The following is a 24964-nucleotide window of genomic DNA, read 5'->3' as shown; positions in this document are numbered from 1 at the left end:
TCCTGGGCTGGCCCTTCCCAGCCTGGTCAGCCGCCGATCCCTTCCCCCAGCTAAGGGGTCCCCTGCCTGGCGTGGCGCCTTCCTTCCAAGGGTTCACTGACAGAACAATGGCCTCTGCCTGCCCAGGGATGTTGAGTTCAGGGGAACGGCGAGCGGGAAACTCCAGAGGGATGCTCCAACGCCCCGGGACCTGTGCGGATCCACGAGCTGGAGCAGGGCGGGCCAGGCCAATGACCACCCGGGGGCCACCCGAGGCCTCTCTCCCCACCCGCTGCCGGAGGGGGCTTCTGTGCGGGGCTCCGTACCTGCCCACGTTTTGGATTCAGGTTGGAGTTGATTGGGCTCTGCTGACACAGTCCTCTGGACACATGGCGTCAGTGAAGCCATCTGCAACGTTGAGAATTAAAACAGCAGCAGGGGATTTCCCTGGTGGCACAGTGGTTAAGAATCCGCCTGCCAATGCAGGGGACATGGGTTCGAGCACTGGTCTGGGAAGATCCCACATGCCATGGAGCAACTAAGCCCGTGTACCACAACTACTACTGAGCCTGCGCTCTAGACCCCGCAAGCCACAACTACTGAGCCTGCGTGCCACAACTACTGAAGCCCACGTTCCTAGAGCCTGTGCTCCGCAACAAGAGAAGCCACTGCAATGAGAAGCCTGCGCACCACAACTAAGGAAAACCTGAACCCAGCAACAAAGACCCAACACAGCCAAAAATAAAATATAAAATTAAAAAAAAGAAAAAACAAAACAAAAACACCGCAAAACAGCAACAGGGCCTTCCTTCCAGCATCTGCTCCTGCCGATTCCTGGGACTCTGGGGTCTGTACACGTGTGTCTGGACTCCTAACTCTGCCCCTTTCTCACTGGGCGCTTCAAAGATTAGAAATGAGGGTGTGTGTGTGCGTGTGTACAAGCGTTTACCTAACTTAAACTTTATTTTAGTAATGTTTCTGCTCACCCCGCACACCCCTTATGAATGGGGTTCCCTAGTAAAGGGAGGGAGATCGGTGGACGCCTCAGAATCCCGTGTGGGGGGGTCAGGTGGCTCCTCATTACCACCGGAGTCCAGGGGCCTGGATGACGTGAGGACCACGTCCCCTCCCGAGGGGCCGAGGGGTGCATAGCAGGAGGGCAAGGGCTCCCCCACACACTGCAACCTCCATGAGGGTGCCCTGCAGGCCCCCTCAGACCACGAGCATTTCAGGGGCTGTGTGCTGACCCCCACCCACAGTGGGTCAGAATTCCCTGGCTGGGAGGCATACACTGTCATGGGCCAGAGACCCAACAGGTGAATGTCTGTTTTGCAAGTTTATTGGATCATCTTGACACAGAATCATTACAGCAGCGTGATATGTCTCTCCTTTATATGGGAATGTCGATAGCAAATAAATTCTTATATAACACATCATACATTTCGAGATTCTAGAATCACTGCACAGGATTCTGTAATAGGTTACTCTACATGCTAAAGTGACAGTTTTCATCAAAAGGAAAAGTTAAAACGTCATTGAGGACTATCATTTCTGAGGAAAGTTCAGTCTCACGGGGGTGGGCTGGGGTCCCCCCTCCCTGCCCCTGAGGTGCATTTCAGGGGCCCAGCCGCCCCTGGACACACATGCTTCGCCGTCAGGGCTGCGGAGCCCAGGACTAGGCCCTTCCGCACGTGCAGGCACAGACCTGCAGAGCGTCCAGTGATGAGCGGAGGGGCCAGAATCGCAGCTCTCCACCACTCACCCCAACACCCGACTGGGCACAGAAGCCAGTGAGGTCCGGGATCCCCACTGGGCACCCCCCGCTCGGCGGACACACGAACACGGTGGTGGGATGAACGGGATGTGATGGACGAGAGCCTGCACGACCCTCTCCCACCATGTGTCCTGCAGGGAGGACGTGACCCTTGGCGTCAGGGATGAACAGGAATGTCGCCTGAGTAGCTGGCCTGTTCTTCACCCCCCAGGTGCCAGTGGGCAGGGCATCTGGGGACTCATGGGACTTGGATGGCTTGACAGAAGCGGAATGCGCCATCGCGTCTGGTCCCCACCAGGAACCGGCCTGGATGGCGGTCACCCTCACCCTCGGGCAGCTCCTGTGGCCACGTGCACAGTCCGCTCCGGCTACAGAAGCCCCTGCTGGCCTGGGGAGTGGAAGGGGGCTTCTCTCCAGAGAGAGCGGTGAGGGCAAAGTAAAAAAGATGACAGGATAGATCAACGCAACATAAACCTCAGTGTCTACACAGTGGATGACGGTGGACTGGGTTATCTCCCGGCTGCACCCAGTCCTTGCGACAGAGGAGAAACCCGGCACTTGGCCGCCCTCCCTGCGAGCCCTCCCCATGGCGGGCGGTGCGCTCAGCATTTGGCCAGCGTTTCCTTCATCTCCTCCAGCACGTTGCTCAGCAGAGTTGAATCGCTGCACTTCCCGTCCACCGACACCGACTTCTCACCCTGCAACGGGGAAACAACGGCCAGCGCCTTGAGACACCGCCCTGCGACTCCCATGTACCTCCAACTTTTGCAAATGCTCTCGTATGCCCGGGTGCTTTCATAATCAAAAGGAGGGGCTCCAGGCAAGACGGAGCAGGTGCACCGTGCCCTGCTGTCTCCCAGGGGCCCAGGATGGACGCTCTGGCAGAGCGCGGCAGAGGCAGCAATGCCAGCCCTGCAGAGAGGAAGGCTGTGAAAACCGGAGGGCATGGGACTGGACGTCCTGCAACTGGAACGTGTGTCAACGCTCTCCACAGGGTGTAAGGAAGGCCCAGGGTCTCCTCCTATTCAAAGTGTCCAGGATACAGTCCAGAATCACTCGGCACCGCAAGACCGGGGAAATCTCAGCTCACATGGAAAAGACAATCAACAAACACTCATCGAGAAGAGGTGGATGTTGGAATCACCTAACAGGCTTTGAAGTAGCTACTACGAGAACCTCCCATCACCAACCACATACACTCCTGAGGCACACAAGAAAACACAACATCTCAGCAAAGGAATGGAAGAGTCAAGATCAACCCAGTGGAACTTCTAGACCTGAATACAACAGCCAAGATGAAAAGCTCACTGGATGGGCTCAACAGCAGAATGGACATGACAGAAGAGTCAATGACCCTGACAAGAGATTAATGGAAATAATCCAAGCTGAACAGAGAGTGGAAAGGAGTCGGAGGTGGAGTGGGGTGCGCAGAGTAACAAAAGGTCTGAGATTCACATCACAGGGGTCCCGGAAGGAGGGGACAAAGAATGCAGTGCTGAAGAGGTATTTAAATCATAGCTGAAAACTTCCAAGTTGTGCAAAAGACATAAACGCACAGATTCAGCAAGTTCGGCAGACTCCACACAGTTAACATAAACCCAAGGAAGTCAATGCCCAGACACATCACAAACTGCTGAAAACTGAAGACAAAGAAAAACCTAAAATAGCCAGAGGAAAACGATGCATTCCCTAGTAAAAGGAAAATGTTCCTTGTCAGAAACCACAGACACCAAAAGGAAATGGCCTAGGGCCTTCCCTAGTGGTCCAGTGGCTAAGACTCTGTGCTCCCAATGAAGGGGGCCCGGGTTCGATCCCTGGTCAGGGAACTAGATCCTGCATGCCGCAACCAAAGATCCCTCATGCTGCAACTAAAAAGATCCTGCATGCCGCAACTAAGACCTGGCGCAGACAAATAAGTATATATTTTCATTTTTTTTCTTTTTAAAAAGGGGGAAATGGGGAGATGCATGAGGGAAGGGATGTGGGAACAGATGTATATGTATGACTGATTCACTTTGTTATAAAGCAGAAACTAATAAAAAATAATAATAAAACAATTTAGTTTCTTTAAAAAAAACACAAAAAACAGGTGGAATGCACTGTGGTGACTTGAATGGGAAGGAAGTCCAAAAGGGAGGGGATATATGTATACGTATAGCTGATTCTCTTTTCTGTACAGTAGAAACTGACACAACATTGTAAAGCAACTATACTCCAATAAAAATTAATTTTAAAAAATGAAAAAAAAAAGGGGGGAAATGGCCTATTTTTGAGGTACTGAGTGAAAAGACCGACAAAGCCAGTATTTCATACCCAGCAAAAACAGCCTTGAGGAATACTGAAATAAAGACTAATCAGATGAAGGAAAACTAAGAGAATACACATCCAATAGACATGATCTAAAAAGAAGTTCTTCAGACAGAGGGAAATGAGCCAGAGGGTGGAACGTGAGGAATGAAAGCGACAGAAATGGTAGACACATGGGCGAGCACAAGAGGCAATCTCACCCCCTCCCGCCCCCACCTGCACCCCGAGTTCTCTGAAATCTGTAAAGTTGTAACGTGGCGTAAGGTGTCTTCAACGTCTGCAAAGGCAAAACCTAAGACAACTGCCCGTGCGAAGGGAGGGTCAAGGGACCGAGACGGTGTGAACTTTTTACATTCCGCCTGAGTTCCAAGTAGACTGTGCACACCAAGTGTGTAATGTAATCCCTCAAGCCCCCCAAGCAGATACACGGAAACCGTCAATAACACAGCCAACATATAAACACGGGATACTGTAATGCTCACAAATGCCACAGAAAGTGGGAGTGGGAAGAAGAGGAACAATAAACACAGGGAAAAAACAAAATGTGGGACAAACCCAAATATATCAGTAATACTTTAAGCACAAACGGTCTGAACACAACAACTGAAAGACACAGATTGACAGGATGAATAAGGACACGTGACCCGAACGCTACAGCATTCACAAGGAATTCTTATCCAAACAAGATAAAGGCAGGTTCATAGCAAAAGACATACCACGTAAGCACCCATCAAATGAGAGCAGGAGTGCCTGTACTGATACCAGACAAGGTAGCCTTCAGAGAAAAGAACACAGCCCAGGACAGAGAGGAGCACACCCACTGATGAGGGTCTCTTGCCAAGATCCCACAATTCTTTTTTTTTTTTTTTTTTTTTTTTGCGGTACGCGGGCCTCTCACTGCTGTGGCCTCTCCCGTTGCAGAGCACAGGCTCTGGACGCGCAGGCTCAGCGGCCATGGCTCACGGGCCCAGCTGCTCCGCGGCATGTGGGATCTTCCCGGACCGGGGCACGAACCCGTATCCCCTGCATTGGCAGGCGGACTCTCAACCACTGCACCACCAGGGAAGCCCCAAGATCCCACAATTCTAACAGTCCACACAGCCAACAACAGGGCTCCCACACATGGAGTAAAGCCTGACGAACTGGGGGAGCAGACCAACTGACCACCACTGGCCTCATACTCCTTGCTCACTCATCAAGGGCCAGAAGAAAATCTGCAAGGATCCAGAAGAAAAGGAAAACGCCATCAACCAGCAAGATCTAGGTGACAGGTATAACATGCTTCCAGGCACCTATGGAGTATCCACCCAGAATAACCACATCCTGGGCCAGAGCACAAGCCTCAGCACATTTCAAAGGCCTGAAAAGTCAAACTAGAAATCAGTAACCAAAAAGCAACAGGAAACTTTCTAAACGCTTGGAAGTTAACATACTTCTATGTAATCCATGGGTCAGAGAGGAAGCAGTGATAGAAAGTATTTTCAACTGTATAGAAATGAAAATGAATCATAAAAATGTGTGCAGTTCATCCAAAACAGTACTTAGAGGAAAATTTATAACACTAAAAACTTTATTAGAAGAGACAGGTCTCAGACTTCCCTGGTGGTGCAGTGGGTAAGACTCTGCGCTCCCAATGCAGGGGGCCCGGGTTCGATCCCTGGTCGGGGAACTAGATCCCGCATGCCACAACTAAAGAGTTACATGCTGCAACTAAGAGTCCACATGCCACAACTAAGAAGTCCGCACGCGGCAACTAAAGACCTGGCTCGAGTCAAAAATAAGTAGGTAAATAAATGAACAAACAAATATTAAAAAAAAAAAAAAAGAAGACGAGGAGACAGGTCTTGGTCTAAGTTTTCACCTTAAGAAACCACAAATGAGCAAAATAAACCCAAGGCAAGCAGAAGTAAGGAGATATACAGCAGAACTCAATAAAATTTATTGTTTTAAAGAAACATTAACTTTGTTTTTTTTTGGCCGCACCATGCCAGGGATCAAACCCGGACCCCCGGCAGTGGAAGCACGGAGTCCTAACCACTGCACTGCCAGGAAAGTCCCTAACTTTTTAAAAAGATTGGTTATCAAATTGATCTTTCAAAAGATCAACAAAATGGATAAGTAAGACTTCTGGCCAGGATAACCAAGAAAAATGAGAGAAGACACCAATTACCAACATCAAGAATGAAAAATAATCCCCACTGATCCCTCAGACACTAAAAGCACACAAAGAGAACTGGACAACTTGACACACTATCAGTTCCATAACTTGGATAAAACAGACCAATTCTTTGAAAACTACGAACTACCAAAAATCACCCAATAAAAAACAGAGAAAGCAAGAAGTCTTGCAACTATCAAAGAAAGAAACTGAACTCGTAGATAAAAAATCCTTCAAAAAAGAAACCCCCAGACCCAAACGATTTCCTTGGCAAATTCTACATAACATGCAAAAAGGAATACTGACTACACGCAATCTCTTCCGGGAAATGCGAGAGGAGGGAATGCACTAGTGCCCTGATGCCAAGGTCAGACGGAGAAAAGGAAAGGCCGACACCCCTCACAAACACAGCTCAAGGAGGCACAGCGGTGAGGGGTGGACAGGCCTGGCTGGGGCCCTCCCATGGGACTCACCTTCTTCACCAGGAGGCAGACGTGGTGGCCCTGGATGGAACGGCTGTACATGGAGGCGCAGGAGTCCACCCGTTCCACAACTGCAACAGAGGGCCCGGGGGTGAGGCCGGGCCAGCCCCTGGCAGCAGGGGACAGTCACAGGTATGGGAAGAGGGCCAAGCCATCTGTCAGCACGTCCAGTCTTACCAGAAAAATGGTGGTGAAAACAGATCTTTGCCAGAAGGTTCTGGAAGGACATACTAATGCCATCAACCTTGACTGAACTCATGCTCAGGTCCCCGGACTCCAACAACTTGGCAAACGCATCACTGCGGGAAGGACACAGAACAGGGTGGGGGACAACAGGGGGCTCCCCTGCAGCAGGGCAGGCAGAGACCCCAGCTCAGGGGGTGGGGCACGTCCTTTGTGGGCCTATAGCTCAGGGTGCCCCAAGGGCTGGTAGGAAGTCAAGAGCTGAACTGTGTCCCCAGGACACGACTGCACTTGGAGACAAGGCCCTAATCTAACGTGACCAGGGTCCCTGTGGGAACATGCAATGAGGATGCAGATGTGCTGGGATGGATGAGCACGTGAGGACACGGGGAGAGGGCCACGAAGAGGGGCCTCGGGAGGGCCAGCCCTGCCTGCACTCCGGGCTTGGACGTCCAGCGTTAGGGCCGCCAGGCCTGTGCTGAGAGTCAGGCGCCCGAGCTGGCCGGCCCGGCAGACGCACTGGGCGTTCTGCACCAACCACGAGCCGGTCACCCAACACTCTGTGCACATCCTCGTCTCAGGTCAGAGGACGTTGCCAAGGTGACCGCATGGAGAGCTTCCCATGGCACAGAAGTGGAGAGCCAGGGGTGGGCGGGAGGGTGGCGCACCTGTAGCACGGTGTGGTGACCAAGTACGAGGTGCAGGTGAAGTGCAGCTTAAAGTCCAGCTTCTCATGGGTGGAACCTTCATCATTCTGCAGGAGCAGGGGCGCAGGGTGGGCGGGGGCGGGACACGCGCCTGACCCTCAGGGTGCCCCCCCTCCCCCATCAGGTACCTTGGCAATGAAAGACAGGGTCCCTTTGAGCTTCTGCGCGGTGACGATGCTCTGAATGGTGAACACAAACTGGGCTTCGTTGGAGATGCCTGGAGAGGGCGAGAAACGGACCTGAGAAGCAGCACGGGGCACGGCCTGGGGTGGCGGATGGGGGTGCAGCCACCTGGGCAGGTGGCAGGGACGCAAGCCTGGCCTGGGTCTGTCCTCAGTGCTGCCTGCCCTGGTCAGGGAAGCCAGGCTCAGCCCTGAGGGGGCACCAGATGACAGGATCCGGGGGCTCCTGGGCGCCCCGGGGGCCACTCACCAGGGGGCAGCTGGAAAGGCACGGGGACAGCGTCATGGACCGAGGAGCCGTCTGGCCGGGCCAGCCGGGCGTTGAGCGAGTCCAGCACGTTGAGCTCCATGTTCCTGAGGAAGCTGCTGCTCTGGTTCTCCAGGACCACGGACACCGTGACCCGGCTGTCCTTCTGCAGGCTGCCCTGCACGTCGTATGTCTGCACAGTAAGGCCCAGGGTCGGCGGGGCAGGGGAGCCCACCAGGGACCCCCGTGGGTCTAGACGAGGGCCTGGGAGAGTGTGGGCACCACCCGCTGTCCCATTGCATGAACGTGCGAAGAAGGGAACGTCCTGAGCCCTCGCACGAGCACCGGAGTTCCAGCTCTGTCCATGACCGTCAGCTGTTCCCGACCCACTGTGAGCAGGCCTCACCAGCCGCCCGGCTCCGCTGCACACCCTGCACATCCAGAGACAAGAGCCCTGAGCCCGCCCAGTCCCACTGCCCGTAACCCCCACATGGCTCACCATCTTGATGTAAGAATTTTCAGCCAGGAGAGAGTAGCTAGACATGGGCTGGAACAAAAGAGAAACGTTTCAGCTTTGGGCGGTGAGGACCTGGGACTGACGTCGGGAGCTGCCAGGTGCGCCGGCAGGAAACACTAGGAGCACCCGCGGGTCCTGGACAACACGAGTCTACACCCCGGGGCTCCTGACATTGGCAGGGCCGGGAGGACCGCAGGGAGGGTGCAACGCCCACGGCCCACTCCCAACGTGCTAGGGAAGCACCCTCACCGGGAGCGGCTCCTCACAGAGCGCGCCGTTCTGCACGGGCTCGGCCTCCCCTTCCCTCGGAGGCGCCCTCTTCTTGGGTTTCTTCTTGTCTTTGGAGCGCTCCCCCTTGTCCTTCTTGTGTTTCTTCTTCTTCTGCTCGGAAGGCTTCTGAGACAGAACAGGGCTCAGGTCAAGCCCATGCTCCTGTGCGAGTCACAGCCCCACGGAGCCGTGTGGAAGCAGAAACCCATATGCACAGCGACAGGAGGCCGCTGTGAGGAGGCCCCAGCAGCCCCTTCGGTGGGACCTGGTGGCGGGCTAGCACCTCCCCCAGCCCGGATCCTGCACAGCGCGTCCCACACCTTCTCGAGGTCCTGCTCCGCGTCCTCGCCGGCGTCCTGCTCCTCTCCCCTGGGCTCCTCCTTAGGGGCAGTGACCGCGGCATTCACGCCGGGCTCCTCCTGCAGGGAGCCGGGTGGCAGGCTCTAAAGGCAGCTGGCGCCCAGGATGGGGTGGCCAGTGCCCTCAGCCCTGCCCTGCCCTGGTCCGGGACACCCCGCAGTGACGAACCTCCCTCCGCATGCCAGGCGTGTCGCCAGCACGCAGACAGACGTGTGGCCCCCAGTAAGCGCCAGTGGCCAGCAGAGGGGAAAGGAGGCCCGGCCTGTGGCCGGTTGGCACTGACCGGGGTCACGGCTGGAGACCCCAGAGCCACCAGGCCCCAGCCACTAACACAAAGCGGTCACTCAGGAGCGCTGCCTGGCTCTGGGGGCCCAGGCTCTGCGCCGAGGGCTGGCCACACAGCCACTGCCTGGGCGAGACCTCAGGCACAGAACCGAGCCAGCCCAGACCAAGCTTCTGCCTGAGGGTCCCCCACCTCCTCCACCGCCAGGGCAGGGCACCGAGGTGGCGCCCTGATGTCTCCAAGGCTGAAAAGCATAGGTGTCTGCCGAGGGGCACTCGGGGCCAGCACAGGTCACTAGCAGGCTCTTACCGGGGCTGGGGTGGCAGTAGGCGGCGTGGTGGACAACCAGAAGTCTAAGTCCGCACCCTGAAACCACAGGAACACACGCCTTTGGCCAGAGCCAGCAGCCCCGAGAGAGCACAGTGGCTCCTCCAGGCATAGGCCACTGCGGCCCCGCAGGGCCCGAGTGTGCAGGGAGCTGGGGGCACATCCAGCGCTACCGCCAGGACCACGTGGCCAGGCGGAATCACGCTGCTCCGCGGCAAGGCCCACGAGCCATGCCTGACGGTTGTGTAGGAGCCCCCTCCACACGCGTGTCACGCGCGCAATGGAAGAGGGGTGGCTGGCAGCCCGGGCCCGCCCCGCCCAACATGACACACGCCGCCTGGCTCTCACCTTCTCCGCCTCCTTCTTCTTCTTCTCTCGCTCTTTCTCCTTGTGCTTCTTCTCCTTCCTCTTGGGCTTCTTGCTTTTCTTTTCCATGACAGTGACGTCCTGTCTCTCCGGGGACTTGGAGGTCTCAGCGTCTCTGTGTTTCTGGACGGGCAGCTTCTCACTGTCGGCTAGGGGCCTGGGGGTGGTCACAGGAGGCGGGGCCCGTGACAAGGCCGCTCCCCCTCTGTGTAGTAACCAGAGAACAGAGGGAGGGACCAGGCCATGGGGAGCCCAGGCCACGTCCAGCCCCGCGGGGCAGCTGCCCAGGTCTCAGTCCCAGCACTCACTTGTCCAAGTCGATGTCCAGGGCCCTGTAGGGGTCGTTGGGGTCTTTGTCATCCTCGTCGCTGGGCAGGGCGTTCTGAGCGGGGAGAGGAGCCCTGCGTCCATCCACATCAACCCGTCCGGCCCCCGACCCCGCCAAGCCTTACGGGTCCACAGGCCCCCACCTCCCTTCTCAGAAACAGGCCACCAAGTCCACACCCACGAGGGAGTCTGATCTGGAGCCTGGCTCTCGGTGCGGGCAGCGAACTCAGCACAGGTAATAGGGCAGGAGTGCAGGGGCCACCTGCTCACGGTGCACAGGGCACAGCTGGCCAAGGCTGCCCCGTGCCATAGAGGCAGCAGCGATGGGCAGGCCCACGCGAGGGTGGAGCCCACCTCGGGGAAGGGCGCCCGCCCGACACGCAGGCCCGCAGCTGACCTCGGGCATCTCCTCGGTGACGATGTCCACACGCTGGGCGGGGGTGATGTCCTCGTCGCTCTCTGTGTGCAGTGAGGTGTGGCGCCGGGCACCCCGCCTCTCCCGCTCCCTCTTCTTCCTCTTCCTCTTGTCCTTCTCCAGCCTCTGCCGGTGGCGCCGTTCTTCCTCCAGCTTCACGTACTGGTCTGACATGGGCATCCCTGCCGACAGGTGCACATGCGGCACTCAGCCCAGAGCCCTGGACACGTCCCACCCGGCCAGCACCCTGCTGCCACCTGATTCACCCACAGCCCCGAGACCCATGCCTGGGGGAAGGGGATGCTGGGCAATGCCCTCTGGGTACCGAGACGCAGAGGGGGGCCCCAGGGCGGTGAGGGGTGTGGGGCTGAACCTGGGGGCCGTGGCGTGCACCCGTGCCTGCTGGGACGAGGATGCAGCACGGGGTGCAAGGCTGGAGCGCAGGCCCGAGGCAGCGCCTGCACCTGGCCTGAGGTCCCCGTCACCCGTGCCACCGGGCACACACTTGCCTGGCACCTTCAAGGGCACCGAGAGGTCAATCTGCACCACGGGAATGTGGTCCACACCTGGCGCGTCCTGGTACCGCTAGAGAGGAGACACCGAGGCCCCGTCACTGGGCAGGGCAGCAGGCCCAGCGTGATGCGCCGACGCCCCAGAGCAAGGGGTCACAAAGACGGGGGTGGGCTGCCGGTGGGGACAAGTACAGGATGGGGTGCAAGACCTCCATTTTTTGCACCTGAATCCTTTCTCTTTCCAAGTCGGAAAAACAGTGCAGGCTTGGAACCATGGTGACATAGCGCTTCCCGCCCCCAGGACGGCTGGAATCAGCAAGCCCGACACACAGGTGCTGGCGGGGGACACCCTGCAGCCCCTCAGAGGGGTGACGCAGAAATCTCAGGAGCAGGGAAACCGCGCAGCACCCGCCCCGTGGAGCCACATGTCCCCAGGGGAGCCCAACACGGACAACGGGTCTGCAGGACGGAGGGTATAGATGAAGGAGGTGGCTCCAGGCAGGACCCCAGGTCCCCTCACGCCCCCTCCCCTCCCACCAAGGCAAAGGAGCCTGACCTCGCCCACGCAGGACTCACTCCCCAAGTGTTGGTGTCAGGAGCCCCTCACGGTCCTGCCCGTGGACCTGCTGACAGCCCCGCACAGGCCATGGACAGAGAGCGGACGGGCCCCGTGGGAGCGTGTCTCAAGGACGAGCAGGCCGGCCTCACCTTTTGGGGGGACGGGGAACTCTTGATGTAGAATGGGTTGTTGGCCTGCTCCTGCTTCCGGGCCTCGCGGCGCTGAGGGGACAGGATGCAGCGTGCACGTCAGCGGGTACGCGGAGCCCTCACCCTCGCATCCTCCCAGGTGGGGGCCACCTTCACGCGCCAGACCCGGGGGGGGGCGGGACCCCTCGCCACTTTCACTGTTGGCCTTTGACCACCAGGAGACGGAGGCTAGCGGTGGGAAAGAGCAAGTGGGAGACAGGCAGGCGGCAGGAGGGACAACCCAGGAGCTGCACGGGTGGGGGTCGGAGAGGCCGTGTGCTCCGGGGTAGGGCCTGGGGTTGGGGGCAGGCTGGGCGAGGGAGGCAGGCAGGGGAGCGGGGGACGCAGCACGCCTTGCTTCTCCAGTCTGCAGGACACCCTGAGGCCCCGCATCCAGGAGTGCAGGCAGCAGGTGGGCACGGCATGCGGGGCACCCCAGGGCCTGAGCGTGCTCGGGCCCCACGGTCTCCCTAGGGAGCTCCCGGCTCAAGAGGCCGCTCCTGGTCTCAACAAGAACCCCACCCAAAGTTGAAGGTGGGCTCAGCGCTGCCCACCGGACAGTGGACCCAAGCCCAGACCTGACCATGCGTGGCCCTGGCCCGCCCCGCCTCACCCGGGCCAGTTCCTGCTCGTCCGCCTCGGGCGGCCGCTGCTTGGCGTGCCGTGGCTCCTCGTCATGGAAGATGGCCTTGGGCTTCTCATCCTCAGACTCACTGTCCGAGAGCGGCTCATTGATCCAGGCATCCAGGTCCAGGCTGCAGGACACAGTGAGATCACACGGTGGCTCCAGCCTGCATGCCTGGCCCTGGACGCTGCCGTCCCCTTGGAGACAAGGATATGAAGGCTGGGCAGTGGCCCGAGGTCACAGCGGGCAAGGCAGACCAGGGACCCTGGAGCCTGGGCAGCCCCCCGCCACATTCTCACGCTGCCCGCAAGGTTTGTGGGCGACAACTACCAGCCAACCTGCTTCCCAGGGGTGGCACCAGGGGTGGGGACAGCAGGGCCCCTGGAGAACTAGTGAGTGCCGTGCCTACAGTCTGTGTGAGAAGGGTCTGTCCCGCCCACAGGGGGCTGGGGCCTCAGGGGGCCGGGGCCTCAGGGGGCCTTCCTCCCAGCCCCCTCCACCTCGCCCGTCTGGACAGCAGGTCCGGGCTGTGGTTCTGCTTCCATAGGCCCTCATGCCACCCTGCGTCTGTGTCCTCTGACGGACCACAAGGCTCACCCTTCGGGTACCGGAACCTTCTTCTGTGCCTTGGGAGCCACCGGGTTCAGCTCCCCAGCAAAGAGGGCACTCACTTCTTCTGCCACCGGCACATCCCTGGCCTGAAGCTTCTGGACGTGCTTGACCAGCTGCAAGATGCAGGATGCCTGGGGGGGACCATGGATGAGTCAGGAAGGAGTTACGGAGGCCTGGCCCTGAAGGCCACTCAGCCCCCGCAGGGCATCGCTCAAACAGTGCAGACGCCCAGCCAGATCCCTGCTGAGGACTTGCAGAACACGCTGCGAGGAGCCGCTGACCAGGCCAGCCAGGCCGCCAGCCCAGCTGCTGTCTCCTTCACGAGGACACAAACGGGCTCCCGGGCGAGACAAGGGGTTGGGGGTGGATTGAGCACCACCCCACAAGGCAACCGCCCCAGTGAGCAGCAGCGCCGGCCACCAGGGCACCTTCACACGGCCCCCAAGAGCGCAGCTGACCCTCAGCCAGCAGATGGGCGCACGGCACACACCCGCCCATGACCGCAGAGGCCGCCGGGGCCCACCGAGCGCCGGTGTGGGGTCTGGGTAGCTGAGAGCCCCACGTCACCATAGAGCCAAGAGGTGGGCTCCTAGGCCACCGATGCCCAGACGCCATGCCAAGGTCTCCTCCGACCAGCTCTCCTCCACCTTCCTGGCCAGCATCCTCCAGGACCGCAGTCACCTCTGATGCTTCCCTCTCGGGCTGACCACATACCCTCACACGGTCTCCCGTTCGCTCAGTCTCCCACGCCCCCTGACCCAGGGCCTCCCCAGCATGGTGGCTCCAGATCTGCCCACCCCCCCTGCCCAAGCTGCTCTCCCGTAGCTGACTCGACCCCGAGGACGTGCCGACGTGTGGCGCTCACCCGCTCCTGGGCTTCCAGGTCCGCGCTCTGCACAAACTGGGGTAGCCGCTCCACCAGGAGCTGCGTGACCTCCTGGGCCGCCTGCGCGTCCGCGGCCTGCTCCTTCTGCTGCAGGATGGCTGCGTACAGCTTGACCACGTTCTGCACGTACACGGCCTGGATGTGGCCCGGCAGGGTGGTGACTTTGGGCCGCAGCATGGCCTCCAGGGTCTGCTGGGGCTCCTGTAGGTGCCTGAGGATAGGGAGGGCCGGTGAGCAGCCGCCCCAGCGGGTCTGTGTGCCAGGGCTGGTGCCAGCCCTGCGAGTCCCTGCCCGATGCCAGGTGCTGAGGGAGGGGATGTGAAGGGAGAAACCACAGCAATGGCGTGACAGTCACAGAGCAGCCACACAAAGCAGTCGAGAAAAAGGAAAGGAAAACTATCAGCGGCCTGAATTTGGCAATGGATGACCTGTGGCTGCAGCGGTGAGGAGGGGAGGAAGGCTGGGCCAGCGGCTGGCAGACCTCTCACCGCTCCCCGTGACGGGAGACGTTCACCGCGAGAGCAGCTGTTGCCCAATGAGGGCGGGAGAGAGGAGGTAGGCGGGTGGGCGGGGCGGCTGCCGGGGCTGGGGTCTGGCGGGCACACCCGCTTCCCCTGGGGAGCAGGAGGCCCCTGGCCCCCACTCACTCGGAGAACTCCCCGCAGATCCAGGCGGCCGCGTAGAGCACCTCGCAGATGCCGCTGCGCTGGGTGCTGCTGGCCACCAGGTGGGCGCTGTCGAGCAGCGCGGACATCTGTGACACGGCAAAACGGCGGATGGCCTTCACGCGGATGGCCACATCCAGCATCTGGGCGGCGATGAGGTGGCCGTGGCGGGTGCCCTCCAGCCGGGTCAGCTCCACCAGGATGCTGATGTACCTGCGGGACAGAGCCCGTGAGGGCAGCGCCCCCGCCTGCCCGCCCACCCGCCCACACGCTGGGCTGCGGGCCGCACCACTCGAAGTTGGTGATGTGCTGGTAGTTGGACTGGCTGCAGATGTCGATGATCTTGGTGAGCAGCTCGTCGCGGTAGGTCGTGCCCTCGGCCTTGTCCACGTGGGTCATCAGCTTCTTGACGATCTCCATCAGGTTCTTCTTGGACACCTGGGGGGGCGGCGGCTGGTGAGGGAGGGGCCGGGTGGGCAGGCAGGGCGTCCAGGTGGCAGGGTGGGCACGCACCATGCCATACAGGAGGTCAAGGGCCCGCAGCCGGATGGACTCGTCCTTGTCGTCCAGGCACTGCAGGACAAGATCCTTGTGCGCCTGCACGGACTTGGGGTGCGTCCTCAGGATCTTGGACATGGCCAGGAGCCCCAGGTACTTCACTGCAGACACAGCGCAGTGCTCTCAGACATGGACGAGGTTCTGAGAGCGAGGCCGGGCCTGCAGCCCCACCCCAAACCACCTGGGCCCCGTCGGCCCACGTCTCACAGGCACCAGGCCCACCTCGTTGCCCACCTCAAGCAGCCCAACGCACCGTCATCTAGACTGGGCCACAGCCCATCTCTAGGGCAGTGTTACTGGCACACGACAGGCCTGTGGTCTACACCCGCCAGCAGGCTTCTACACTACAGTGGCAGAAACCACACAGCCTGCAAAGCTGACGAGAATTACTATCTGGCCCTTTCCAGGAAAAGTTCGACGACTCCTGCTCAAAACAAACAGACCTGGATTCAAAATGAGCAGCCAGGGAATTAATTCCCTGGCTGTCCAGTGGTTGGGATTCCGCACTTCCACTGTAAGGGCCCAGGATCAATCCCTGGTCTGGTTGGGGAACTAGGATCCCAGCAGCCACAAGGCACAGACAAAAAAAAAAAAAAAAGAAAACCAAAAAAGAAAAACAAAAAATGAGCAGTCCACATGACCAGGCCCTCAGAAGCCCTCTCCACCGTGGTCCTGGCAGCAGGGGCGTGTGACTGGCTGGAACCCTCGACAGCACACGTCGGCTGAAGGAAGTGCACGAGTTGGCACACGAGCAAGACGGACAGTGGCTCCCCCTCGCTCGTCAGGAGCCCCACGCACCACCCCATCTGATTAACCACCGGGGGGGCCTGCAGCATGCCCGCGGGGACTTTCCTCCACGCCCAGCCTGCTCCCCCCGGGGCTGAGCTCGCCCTTTATGTCTCAACTGCACTTCTGCCGGCCCCCCCGGCTCCCCCCTGCAACCGGGTCCCAGGTCCCCGTGGATGTGGGCACAGGGCCCAGAGCTTAAAGACCTTTCCAGTGGACACGGCCAAGCGACACCGAGATGCCGGCTGGAAGGAACCCGCCGTGCAGACGAGGGAGCCGTACCCAGGGAGGAATCTGCCAGCCATGCCAGGCCCGCTCTCCTCTCGGGCAGGGACGAGCCCTCACTAGCGGAGGTCTAGGGCGCAGGGCCTGCAGAGGGAGCAACTCACAGTTCTGATCGGAGTCTTCTATTAATATCCTCAGTTTCTGAACACAGAGCTGTAAAGAGGGGAGATGCCACTGGTCACATCTTCTAAACCAATGGCAGAGTCGGTGTCCCTGGGGCCTAGGAGGGGAGCCCCTGGTCCCATGACATACCTGGATGCTGGCACTATGGTTGGGCATGCCAGACGACAGCGAGATGAGCACTGAAACAGATGACTGGGGTGAGGGTCGCGCGTGACCGGCCCCAGTGAGAACCCCAGGCTGGGTCTCTGCGACCAAGAGAGCAGACCACAGACCCCGGGCACCAGGGGTCCTTGTCCAGGGCAGGTCCGTGGGTCAGCCCTCAGCTGAGACCCGCTGGCCCCGCGACGCACGATGGACCAGGCCCACCTCCCGTCTGCATCCCCACTCCCTCTGCCCATCACCAGGGCCATCTGCAATCCTGCCATACCTCGGTCCTCCTCATAGACCTTTCCAGACTCAGGGACCACTCTCTGGCCAGCCTGCCCTGCTCCCAAGTCCCACACTTGCCCTTTCTCTCCCTTTCACTGTCGCTGACCCTCAGTGACACTCACAGCCCACACAGCAGTCACGAGCATAGACCCCAGGCCAGTTTCCTGGGCTTCACTGAACTTAAGGCTGCCCACGGGCTGTGAGGAGCATCCGACAGTTTAGGGCAGGCACAGGCAGACAGCAAGAAGCTGAACCCTTGGGCCACCAACTCCCTCTGCCTATCTACAGGAAACTGGGTGGCAGGGACAAGTCACCAGGTGGTCTGATTGCAACTAACGGACTCCACGAGACCCTTTGGGGAGCAAGTGCCGATTCCCTCTCGAGAATTCTCCTGGTTGTAGGTCCTATGCTAAAGACGCCACAGGGGAAGCGGCCTGAGATTTGCTTTAAAATGCTCATGAAAAGCGGTCTTGCTGGTAGGTGTGGCAGAGGCCAGGGTGCAGTGTTTAACACTGGAGCCCGAGGTTGGCAATGACTCTGGCTGCAACCGTGTCCAAGCTGACACTTCCAAAGGGGCTGCAGACGGGCCGGGCTAAACAGCTTCCCAGCCGGGAACCTCAAGGTTCTGGTGAGGCCCGGGGACCAGCTCCCCCGCTGGCGACAGCTCCCTGCTCCAGAACAGGTCACCCCGGTGCTCACCTGCGATGACGGTGTTGACACACTCGTACAGAAGGGACATGGCAGACGTGCTAGAGAAAGAAACATAGGAGCTGGGAAGACAGGGCCGCCTGCCTCCCGCTCACCCCACCGAGACCCCTGGGGGCACCACCTCCGAGGAAACGCGGAGCCCAGGGAGCCTCGGGTCTGAAGGCCATGCCAGTGACACCCCACCCTGGGCAGTGAGGCCATCAGGTTCCTCCAAGGGACAGAAGCACCCCTTGTAGCCCTCAAAAGCGGCCTGAAATGCTCCCGCCACTGCAGCCCACACACGGATAACCTTCTTATTCTGCGACCCCCATGAAGAGAAGCCAAGTTCCCCAAAAGCCTCTCTCCTCCAGCCCAGACCCTGCCGGCCGGCTCCACTGGGACAGGGAGTAGGCCTGGCCACGCGCAGGCAGGAAGAACACGGAGTCGTGCCCCATGTCATCCCTCGGGGGCGTCCAGGGCCACAGTCAGCACAGCCCAGGACGACCAGGGTGGGCACCAGGCACGTCCACTCCACTCTGATATTCTCACAGTGATGTTCTCAAGCCCAAATCCCCCAAACCCGAGAGCACGGGCCACCAGAGGCAGTCCACATGAACGGTCATAGGACTGATGGCTTCTTGTCAATGCTCTGAAAACCACAAGCTACTATAAACCCGGTGACTGGTGATTTGTTTAAAATCAGCAACGTCCCAAGCCCTTGGCCACTTCCCACGGGACCTCAGGCGCAGAATCTCCTGGCACCTGAAGCTTGGCCCCCACAATTCAACCACAGGCACCTGAAGTCATGTAGAAGCTCCTAGAACATTCCAGAACTGGGCGGTGACACACTCACCCAGGGCTCTTCAACTAGACTGCTGAGGTCTACTTGTGAACCAGAGACTGGCTGGGACAGCTTTCTCCATCCTTTTTTTATTTTTAAAATATATCCCCGTTGCCTATCTATCTGTCTGTCTGTCTACTTCTGGCGGTGCTGCACGCTTGTGAGACTTTAGTTCCCCAAGCAGGGATTGAACCCGGGACCTCGGCAGTGAGAACTCGGAGTCCTAACCACTGGCCCACCAGGGAATTCCCTCTCCACCCTGTCCTGACTGTGCTGTCTGCAGACCGAGGAAGGGAGAGCGCAGAGACGCAGCTCCTGGCGGCGGCAGGCCCTCAGGCCTGGGTGCCCCTCCGCCCGCCCCTCCTTGGGGCACCCCTCCCACGCCCGCCCCAAGCCCTACCTGTGGATCAGGTTGGTGAGAGGCTCAATCAGCTTCTTACCCAACCTTGGCTCCAAGGGGGTCAGAGCACCAAACTAGGGGACAAGAGAGGCCAGTGGTCACCCGAAGCAGGGATGGGACGGCAGCCCGGGGCTCTGCTGGCTGGCGTGCCCAGGACACCCCAGGGGCGACACTTGCCAGTTTGATAATCTTAATGAGGACCCAGTTGTTGGTGGAGGAGGTCATGAGCTTGAAGAAGAGCGGAGCGAGGGAAAGGTAGTTCTTGGGGTTACGTCTGGCCAGCTCACAGATGACGTTGACTGCCGCCGACTGGACCCCTGTGAAGTGAGGGACGCCATCAGCAAGGGGGCGTCCTCCAGAGCAGGCCGGACCCTCGGGGCGTGTCCCCAGCAGGATCAGAGTCACTCCAGGTGCTCTGTCTGCCTCCCCCCAGGGCTGCCCCCGCTCATGCCCCCAGCCCGCCTCCCCTGCCCCTCGGCTCCTGACCCTAGCCACGACACTCCACACCCCGTGATCCTCTGCAATGCACAGCAGATTCTCCCGAGACAAGCAAAGATTTGGAGAAGCTGTTTTACATCTGCATGGCCCAGGGTCTCCCCGGATGGAGTTACAGAAAAGGACAGGCAGAGGCAGGAGTGAACCCTGTGGTGTGGGACTGCCAATCGAGGCAGCAGAATAAACACGAGACAGCGAACATGCAGAGAGGCCTCCCCAGTGAGCGAGTGTGGTGTCTGCTGCGGCCTGGAGGCAATTACAGCTGGCAGAAATAAGCACACCCAGTGGTCTTGGTTTCTAAATCCCACACCAGCTAACAAAACTAGAGCTGTCTGAAGAAACGGCGGATTCCAGGACTGGCGGGGAAGTAGAAAGTGAACCTGGCATCTCGTGGTGCCAGGAAGTAAGAAGGTGCCCTATGGGGGAGGGCTAGGACGGGGTCCCGGGACCTAGTACCCCCCTCCACCAAGCCTTCACAGACGCTGGTAGAGCATCACGGCCCCACATGGGGCCCTTCTTAACTCAAGTCAACAAACCGGGATCGGGGTCCTCCAGCTTCTCCTTCAGGCGAGGAAAGGCGGGGCGCAGAGACTCGGGGTACTTCAGGAACACCTTGTACATGATCAGCACAGCCTTCTTCCGGATGTACGGCTTGGTGTGCGACATCTGCAGGGGCAGAGGGTGTCAGTCTCCCTGCTGACACCACTGCGCCCACCCCTCCCCGGTCCTTCCTGCACCCCCTGCTCCCCCCGCCGCCTCCCCTCCCCTCCCACACCTGCCCGCGTCTCGCCTCCATCACCTGGAGGATAACCCTCTCTCCAGCTCATCTGGCCTCTGGCCTCTGAGCCCGGCCTGCACGTTTACTCCACTGCCCCCCCAGCCCAGGGATTACACAACAGTGTCTTGGACTGAATCGAAACCTGCCTCCCCGAGTCCATGATCCCAGCTTGCCCTCTGGAGGCTGAGACCGGCCTCCTGGATTTACTGGGGCGCACTGACAGAATGAGGGAGGGGGGCCCCAAATGGAAGGTCACGCTGGAGAGAGCCTCCACGTGTCAACACTGGCCTCGGACTCTTCGGGCCACCAAGACCTGTCCCCTGAGCAGGGCCCCTTGCCCGGGCCTCAGCCCCCTCCACACCTCTGCACTGCACCCCTGGAGCTCCTGTCCTTCTCCGGGACTGTGCTCCAGCTAGGAGGGCCTCTCGTCTGCAGGTGGGCACACTCCTCACCTGTCAGGGCCCAAGGCAGCCTGGCCCTGAGGAAGTCACCCCCACCCCCGTGACCCGGCACCGAAACTCATTGTGACAGCTCACTACCGCCCCGCTGTGGGCTCGTGACCACTTTCACCTAGAGAGCTCCTCACACTTCCTGAAGAGGCCCTGAAGATCAATACTCGGCTTTGCAGGCCAGAGTCTCCGTCTGACTCTGCCCTTGCTGCTGGGAAGCCCAGGGACACCGTGTGGACGAAGGGGCAGGGCCGTGTGTGGACAAACCATTTATAACAGGCGGTGACTGGATGCAGCCTGGACCGTGCTGTGCTGGCCCGGGATCTAGAAGCTGCGTGTACCCAAAGCCTTCCAGACCACGAGCCAAGGCCTGACCGTCTGCACAGAGAATGGGCCACGTACGGACAGAACCCTCCTGGGAGGAACATGCCACCCTTCCATGCTGCTTTATCGTGGTCGGAGGGGGAAAGCCTCCCAATCATGGAGAATCTGGTGTGCAGCAGGCAACCCTCTGAGGGCCGTGATTTCTTTCCTTTTTTTCTTTTTAGGGTCAATTCCAGTTTTGTTTTTATTTTTTTAATTAATTTTTATTGGAGTCGAGGATTGTGATTTCTAAGAGCGCGTCCACATTTCAGAACAAAGTTCTTGCCCACCTTGGAGATCAAGGCTGGCTGGGGTTTCTGCCTTTTGGATGGACTGGGCCCCAGACAACAGATTTGCTCAGATGAAAATAAAAAGTTTCCTGGCCGGAGAACCACCTAACCACGCTGCCTGCCAAGACCACTGCCATCACCACCCATGCCTCAGAACACAGGTGATGGGTCATGCGCTCACGACAGGCCATCGTCCCCAGCCAGACCCCCCCGCCCCTCCCCAGTAGGACCATTTCAGAGGAGGTGAGGTGTGAATGGCGGGCCCCGCCAGGTGATGGAAGGGGAGATGGTGACTCGGTGTCCCAGCTCATCCTGGGGACCCAGGCCGTTTCCGCCCACCCAAGTGCCCTCAACATGACATTACAACCTCGGTTTTCCAGGCATGTCAGGGAGCAAAAGCCGAGGGGGGCGGGCACGCTCCCAGACTCACCAGTGTCATGATGTCGTTGGCCAAGTCTCTGGCAAGATCTGGGGTAACAAAACAGGACAGGCCAGTCAGCGCAACGCCAGTGTCGTACTGGCTGGGGCTGCTCAGGTCCTGGAAAGGGAGGGAGAGGGTTAGAGGCAGGCGCCCACTGCGCCTCGCTGGGTCCCAGCTGTGCCCGCCAGCCCTGCTCTGGGTCTGGAGACGGGCTTGGACGAGGACTCACAAGAAGCAGCCAGCTCCAAGCTCTGTCACCAAGCAAGAGCCAGGACGGTTCTAAGGGGACGGCTGTCTCAGGTCCGCCCCTCGCTCCAGGGGTGCAATGGGGCAGAGCCACTGCCACCCACGGCTTCCCTATGGGAGAACCCAAGGGCCGAGGAAATGGTGCAGCCAGACGGCTCCAACCGCCCGAAGGCACAGGGCTGGGGCCCCCCAGGGTGGAACCCGAGAACCTCTGCTTCCAATGGGGTGTCTCCCCTACTACAGCCAGGGGTGACTCCTCTGGGCCCCTCCCCAAAGCAGAGAGAAGCTTCCACCAGAGCTCCACCCCTCAGGGGAGCAGGAAAAGCAGCCACAGGAAGCGCACATCAGCCCTAGCCTCTGACGTCACTCGCCTGTGCCCCCACTAAAACCGATGCGGAAGCCCCGTCTCGGCACAAAGAGAGGACTCTGTTTACATAGAGGAACCTCCCCAAACTTCACACATGTGGTAAAAGATACACTGAGAGACTTTTTTTTTTTTTTTTGCGGTACGTGGGCCTCTCACTGCTGTGGCCTCTCCCGTTGCGGAGCACAGGCTCCGACACGCAGGCTCAGCGGCCATGGCTCACGGGCCCAGCCGCTCCGCGGCATGTGGGATCTTCCTGGACCGGGGCACAAACCCATGTCCCCTCCATCGGCAGGCGGACTCTCAACCACTGCGCCACCAGGGAAGCCCCAAGAGAGACGTTTTAAGAGTTAACCTTCCAGGGACTTCCCAGGTGGTGCAGTGGTTAAGAATCCACCTGCCGGGCTTCCCTGGTGGCGCAGTGGTTGAGAGTCCGCCTGCCGATGCAGAGGACACGGGTTCGTGCCCCGGTCTGGGAGGATCCCACATGCCGCGGAGAGGCTGGGCCCGTGAGCCATGGCCGCTGAGACTGCGCGTCCGGAGCCTGTGCTCCGCAACGGGAGAAGCCACAGCAGTGAGAGGCCCGCATACAGCAAAAAAAAAAAAAAAAAGAATCCACCTGCCGATGCAGGGGACACGGGTTCGAGCCCCGGTCCGGGAAGATCCCACATGCCGCGGAGCAACTAAGCCCGTGTGCCACAACTGAGCCTGCACTCTAGAGCCTGCAAGGCACAACTACTGAGCCCATGTGCCACAACTACTGAAGCCCACACACGTAGAGCCCGTGCTCCGCAACAAGAGAAACCACCGCCATGAGAAGCCCACGTACTGCAACGAAGAGTAGCCCCTGCTCGCCGCAACTAGAAAAAGCCTGCACGCAGCAACGAAGACCCAACGCAGCCAAAAATAAATTAATTAATTAATTTTAAAAAAAATGAATCCGCCTTCCAATGCAGGGGACACGGGTTTGAGCCCTGGTCCGTGAAGATCCCACGTGCTGCGGAACAACTAAGCCCACGTGCCACAACTACTGAGCTCGCCCGCCTAGAGCCTAGGCTCTGCAACAAGAGAAGCCACTGCAATGAGAAGCGTGCGCACCTCAACAAAGAGTAGCCCCCGCTCGCCACAACTAGAGAAAGCCTGAAGCAACGAAGACCCAACGCAGCCAAAAATAAATGAAAAAAAAGTCACTGAAAAAAAAGAAGAGTTAACCTTCCAGACTGTGATAACAATACGAAAACACAGGCTTTTAAAATTCACTCCAGGGACTTCCCTGGTGGTCCAGTGGTTAGGACTCCACACTTCCACTGCAGGGGGCTCAGGTTCAATCCCTGGTCGGGGAACTAAGATCCCCCATGCGGGGAAAGAAAAAAAGATCACTCCAGCCCAGGCTGAGCAGACAGGGCCTCATGGCACAGTCCCTCCAACTCAGCGTGATTCACAAAGAGCCCGACAAGAGCAGCAGGCGCCTCTGGAGCTGCCCCGGGGCGTCAGCCAGCAGGTTAGCGGAGGGGCCCTCAGATGACTGCCAACAGCCTGCCTGCCCTGCAGCGCCCGCTTGGAGCCCCGACACCAGCCACCTGCGGGGCGACCACAACAGCTCCGCCCCGGCCCTGGCACTGGACGTCTGAGAGCCCCGGGCCACAGGGTCCGATGCGGGGTCTGGGGTGGGACACTCCCTCTGACCGCTTGCAGCGAGGCGGGAGACAAGAGATACTCAAAGTCCTGAGGCCAAGGAGGAGCTGACTACTCAGTGCTCCCTGCAGAGCACAGAATACCACACGGGGCCGAGAGACGCACCCGGTCCGACTCACAAGACCCAGTGGGCACAAAGGCCCCCACGCTGGGAGGGGCGAGCCCTCAGCAGGCGCCCCCAAAAGAGGGGAAAGGGGCTGAAAAAAGGAGTGACCGAGGGGGCAGCCCCTGTCGCCAAGGGGGGAATACGAGAGGAAAGCCCCGCATGCCCCGCTGTCCCTTTTCCCATTTCCGAGGATCGCAGAAGGCTGTCCATCTGCCCGCTAACCTGCTCCCGCAGGAGGGGCCTACCTTGCGGATCTGGTTGGTGGTCAGCATGATGACGTCGGTCCCTTCGTGAAAGCACTGGGAAGCAGCGAGGTAGCCAATTCGCTGTGAGTGGAACAAATGGAAGCGTCAGGGGTGACAAGGGGACTGGGTGCCCTCGGGGAAGCACCCAGCCCTCCTGAGCTTCACGCTAGGCAGCCCTGGCCGGCCCGTCACAAACCAGGAGGAGGGCACCCCTCGCCCTGTCCCAGGCATATGGTCTCTGGAGCACAGTGTCTTTCAGGGGTTGCCAAGCACGTCCTGTCGCTAACGTGTGCATCCTCACTGGCTTCTTGGCAGCGGGAGCTGCTGTTACGGTCTGATGGAGTAAGTCATCACAAGCGCCTAAACTCGGGCTGAGTGTAACCTAAAGTCGCACCTGCACGTGCATGTGATACTTCAGCACACGTGCAGAGCACTGGCCCAATTTTGGCAAATACGGCATTTCGTTTCTTCA

At 59.5% G+C, this 24964-nt stretch overlaps 1 protein-coding gene across 3 annotated transcripts in view; it reads right to left on the bottom strand.

Moving 5' to 3' along the window:
• Positions 1 to 1302: 1302 nt before the first annotated feature.
• AP3D1 (adaptor related protein complex 3 subunit delta 1) overlaps positions 1303 to 24964 on the bottom strand; it is a gene marked incomplete at its 5' end in the record, with an annotated part of 47211 nt that continues 23549 nt past the window's right edge. The window contains 29 exons of one of the 3 annotated variants that reach the window (XM_079702165.1): positions 1303 to 2451; positions 6692 to 6771; positions 6878 to 6999; positions 7552 to 7637; positions 7719 to 7807; positions 8023 to 8212; positions 8519 to 8566; positions 8786 to 8932; positions 9127 to 9246; positions 9759 to 9815; positions 10125 to 10299; positions 10451 to 10524; positions 10867 to 11066; positions 11388 to 11469; positions 12105 to 12176; positions 12757 to 12898; positions 13366 to 13511; positions 14246 to 14477; positions 14914 to 15144; positions 15221 to 15369; positions 15445 to 15590; positions 16665 to 16713; positions 16813 to 16862; positions 17812 to 17861; positions 19041 to 19114; positions 19218 to 19357; positions 20072 to 20201; positions 21846 to 21953; positions 24493 to 24573. In XM_079702165.1, coding sequence (XP_079558291.1) covers positions 2356 to 2451; positions 6692 to 6771; positions 6878 to 6999; positions 7552 to 7637; positions 7719 to 7807; positions 8023 to 8212; positions 8519 to 8566; positions 8786 to 8932; positions 9127 to 9246; positions 9759 to 9815; positions 10125 to 10299; positions 10451 to 10524; positions 10867 to 11066; positions 11388 to 11469; positions 12105 to 12176; positions 12757 to 12898; positions 13366 to 13511; positions 14246 to 14477; positions 14914 to 15144; positions 15221 to 15369; positions 15445 to 15590; positions 16665 to 16713; positions 16813 to 16862; positions 17812 to 17861; positions 19041 to 19114; positions 19218 to 19357; positions 20072 to 20201; positions 21846 to 21953; positions 24493 to 24573 — 3366 coding nt within the window. In that variant the 3' untranslated portion in view covers positions 1303 to 2355. Of the gene's footprint in view, positions 2452 to 6691; positions 6772 to 6877; positions 7000 to 7551; positions 7638 to 7718; positions 7808 to 8022; positions 8213 to 8518; positions 8567 to 8785; positions 8933 to 9126; positions 9247 to 9758; positions 9816 to 10106; positions 10300 to 10450; positions 10525 to 10866; positions 11067 to 11387; positions 11470 to 12104; positions 12177 to 12756; positions 12899 to 13365; positions 13512 to 14245; positions 14478 to 14913; positions 15145 to 15220; positions 15370 to 15444; positions 15591 to 16664; positions 16714 to 16812; positions 16863 to 17811; positions 17862 to 19040; positions 19115 to 19217; positions 19358 to 20071; positions 20202 to 21845; positions 21954 to 24492; positions 24574 to 24964 lie in introns of all 3 variants that reach the window. The other 2 variants (XM_079702166.1, XM_079702167.1) reach the window with 2 other exon arrangements.

Source organism: Hyperoodon ampullatus, assembly GCF_949752795.1.
Source record: "Hyperoodon ampullatus genome assembly, chromosome: 4".
In the NCBI taxonomy this organism is placed as follows: Eukaryota; Metazoa; Chordata; class Mammalia; order Artiodactyla; family Ziphiidae; genus Hyperoodon; species Hyperoodon ampullatus.
The sequence above is the reverse complement of the archived record's forward strand: the minus strand, read 5'-3'. Positions and strand labels throughout refer to the sequence as shown.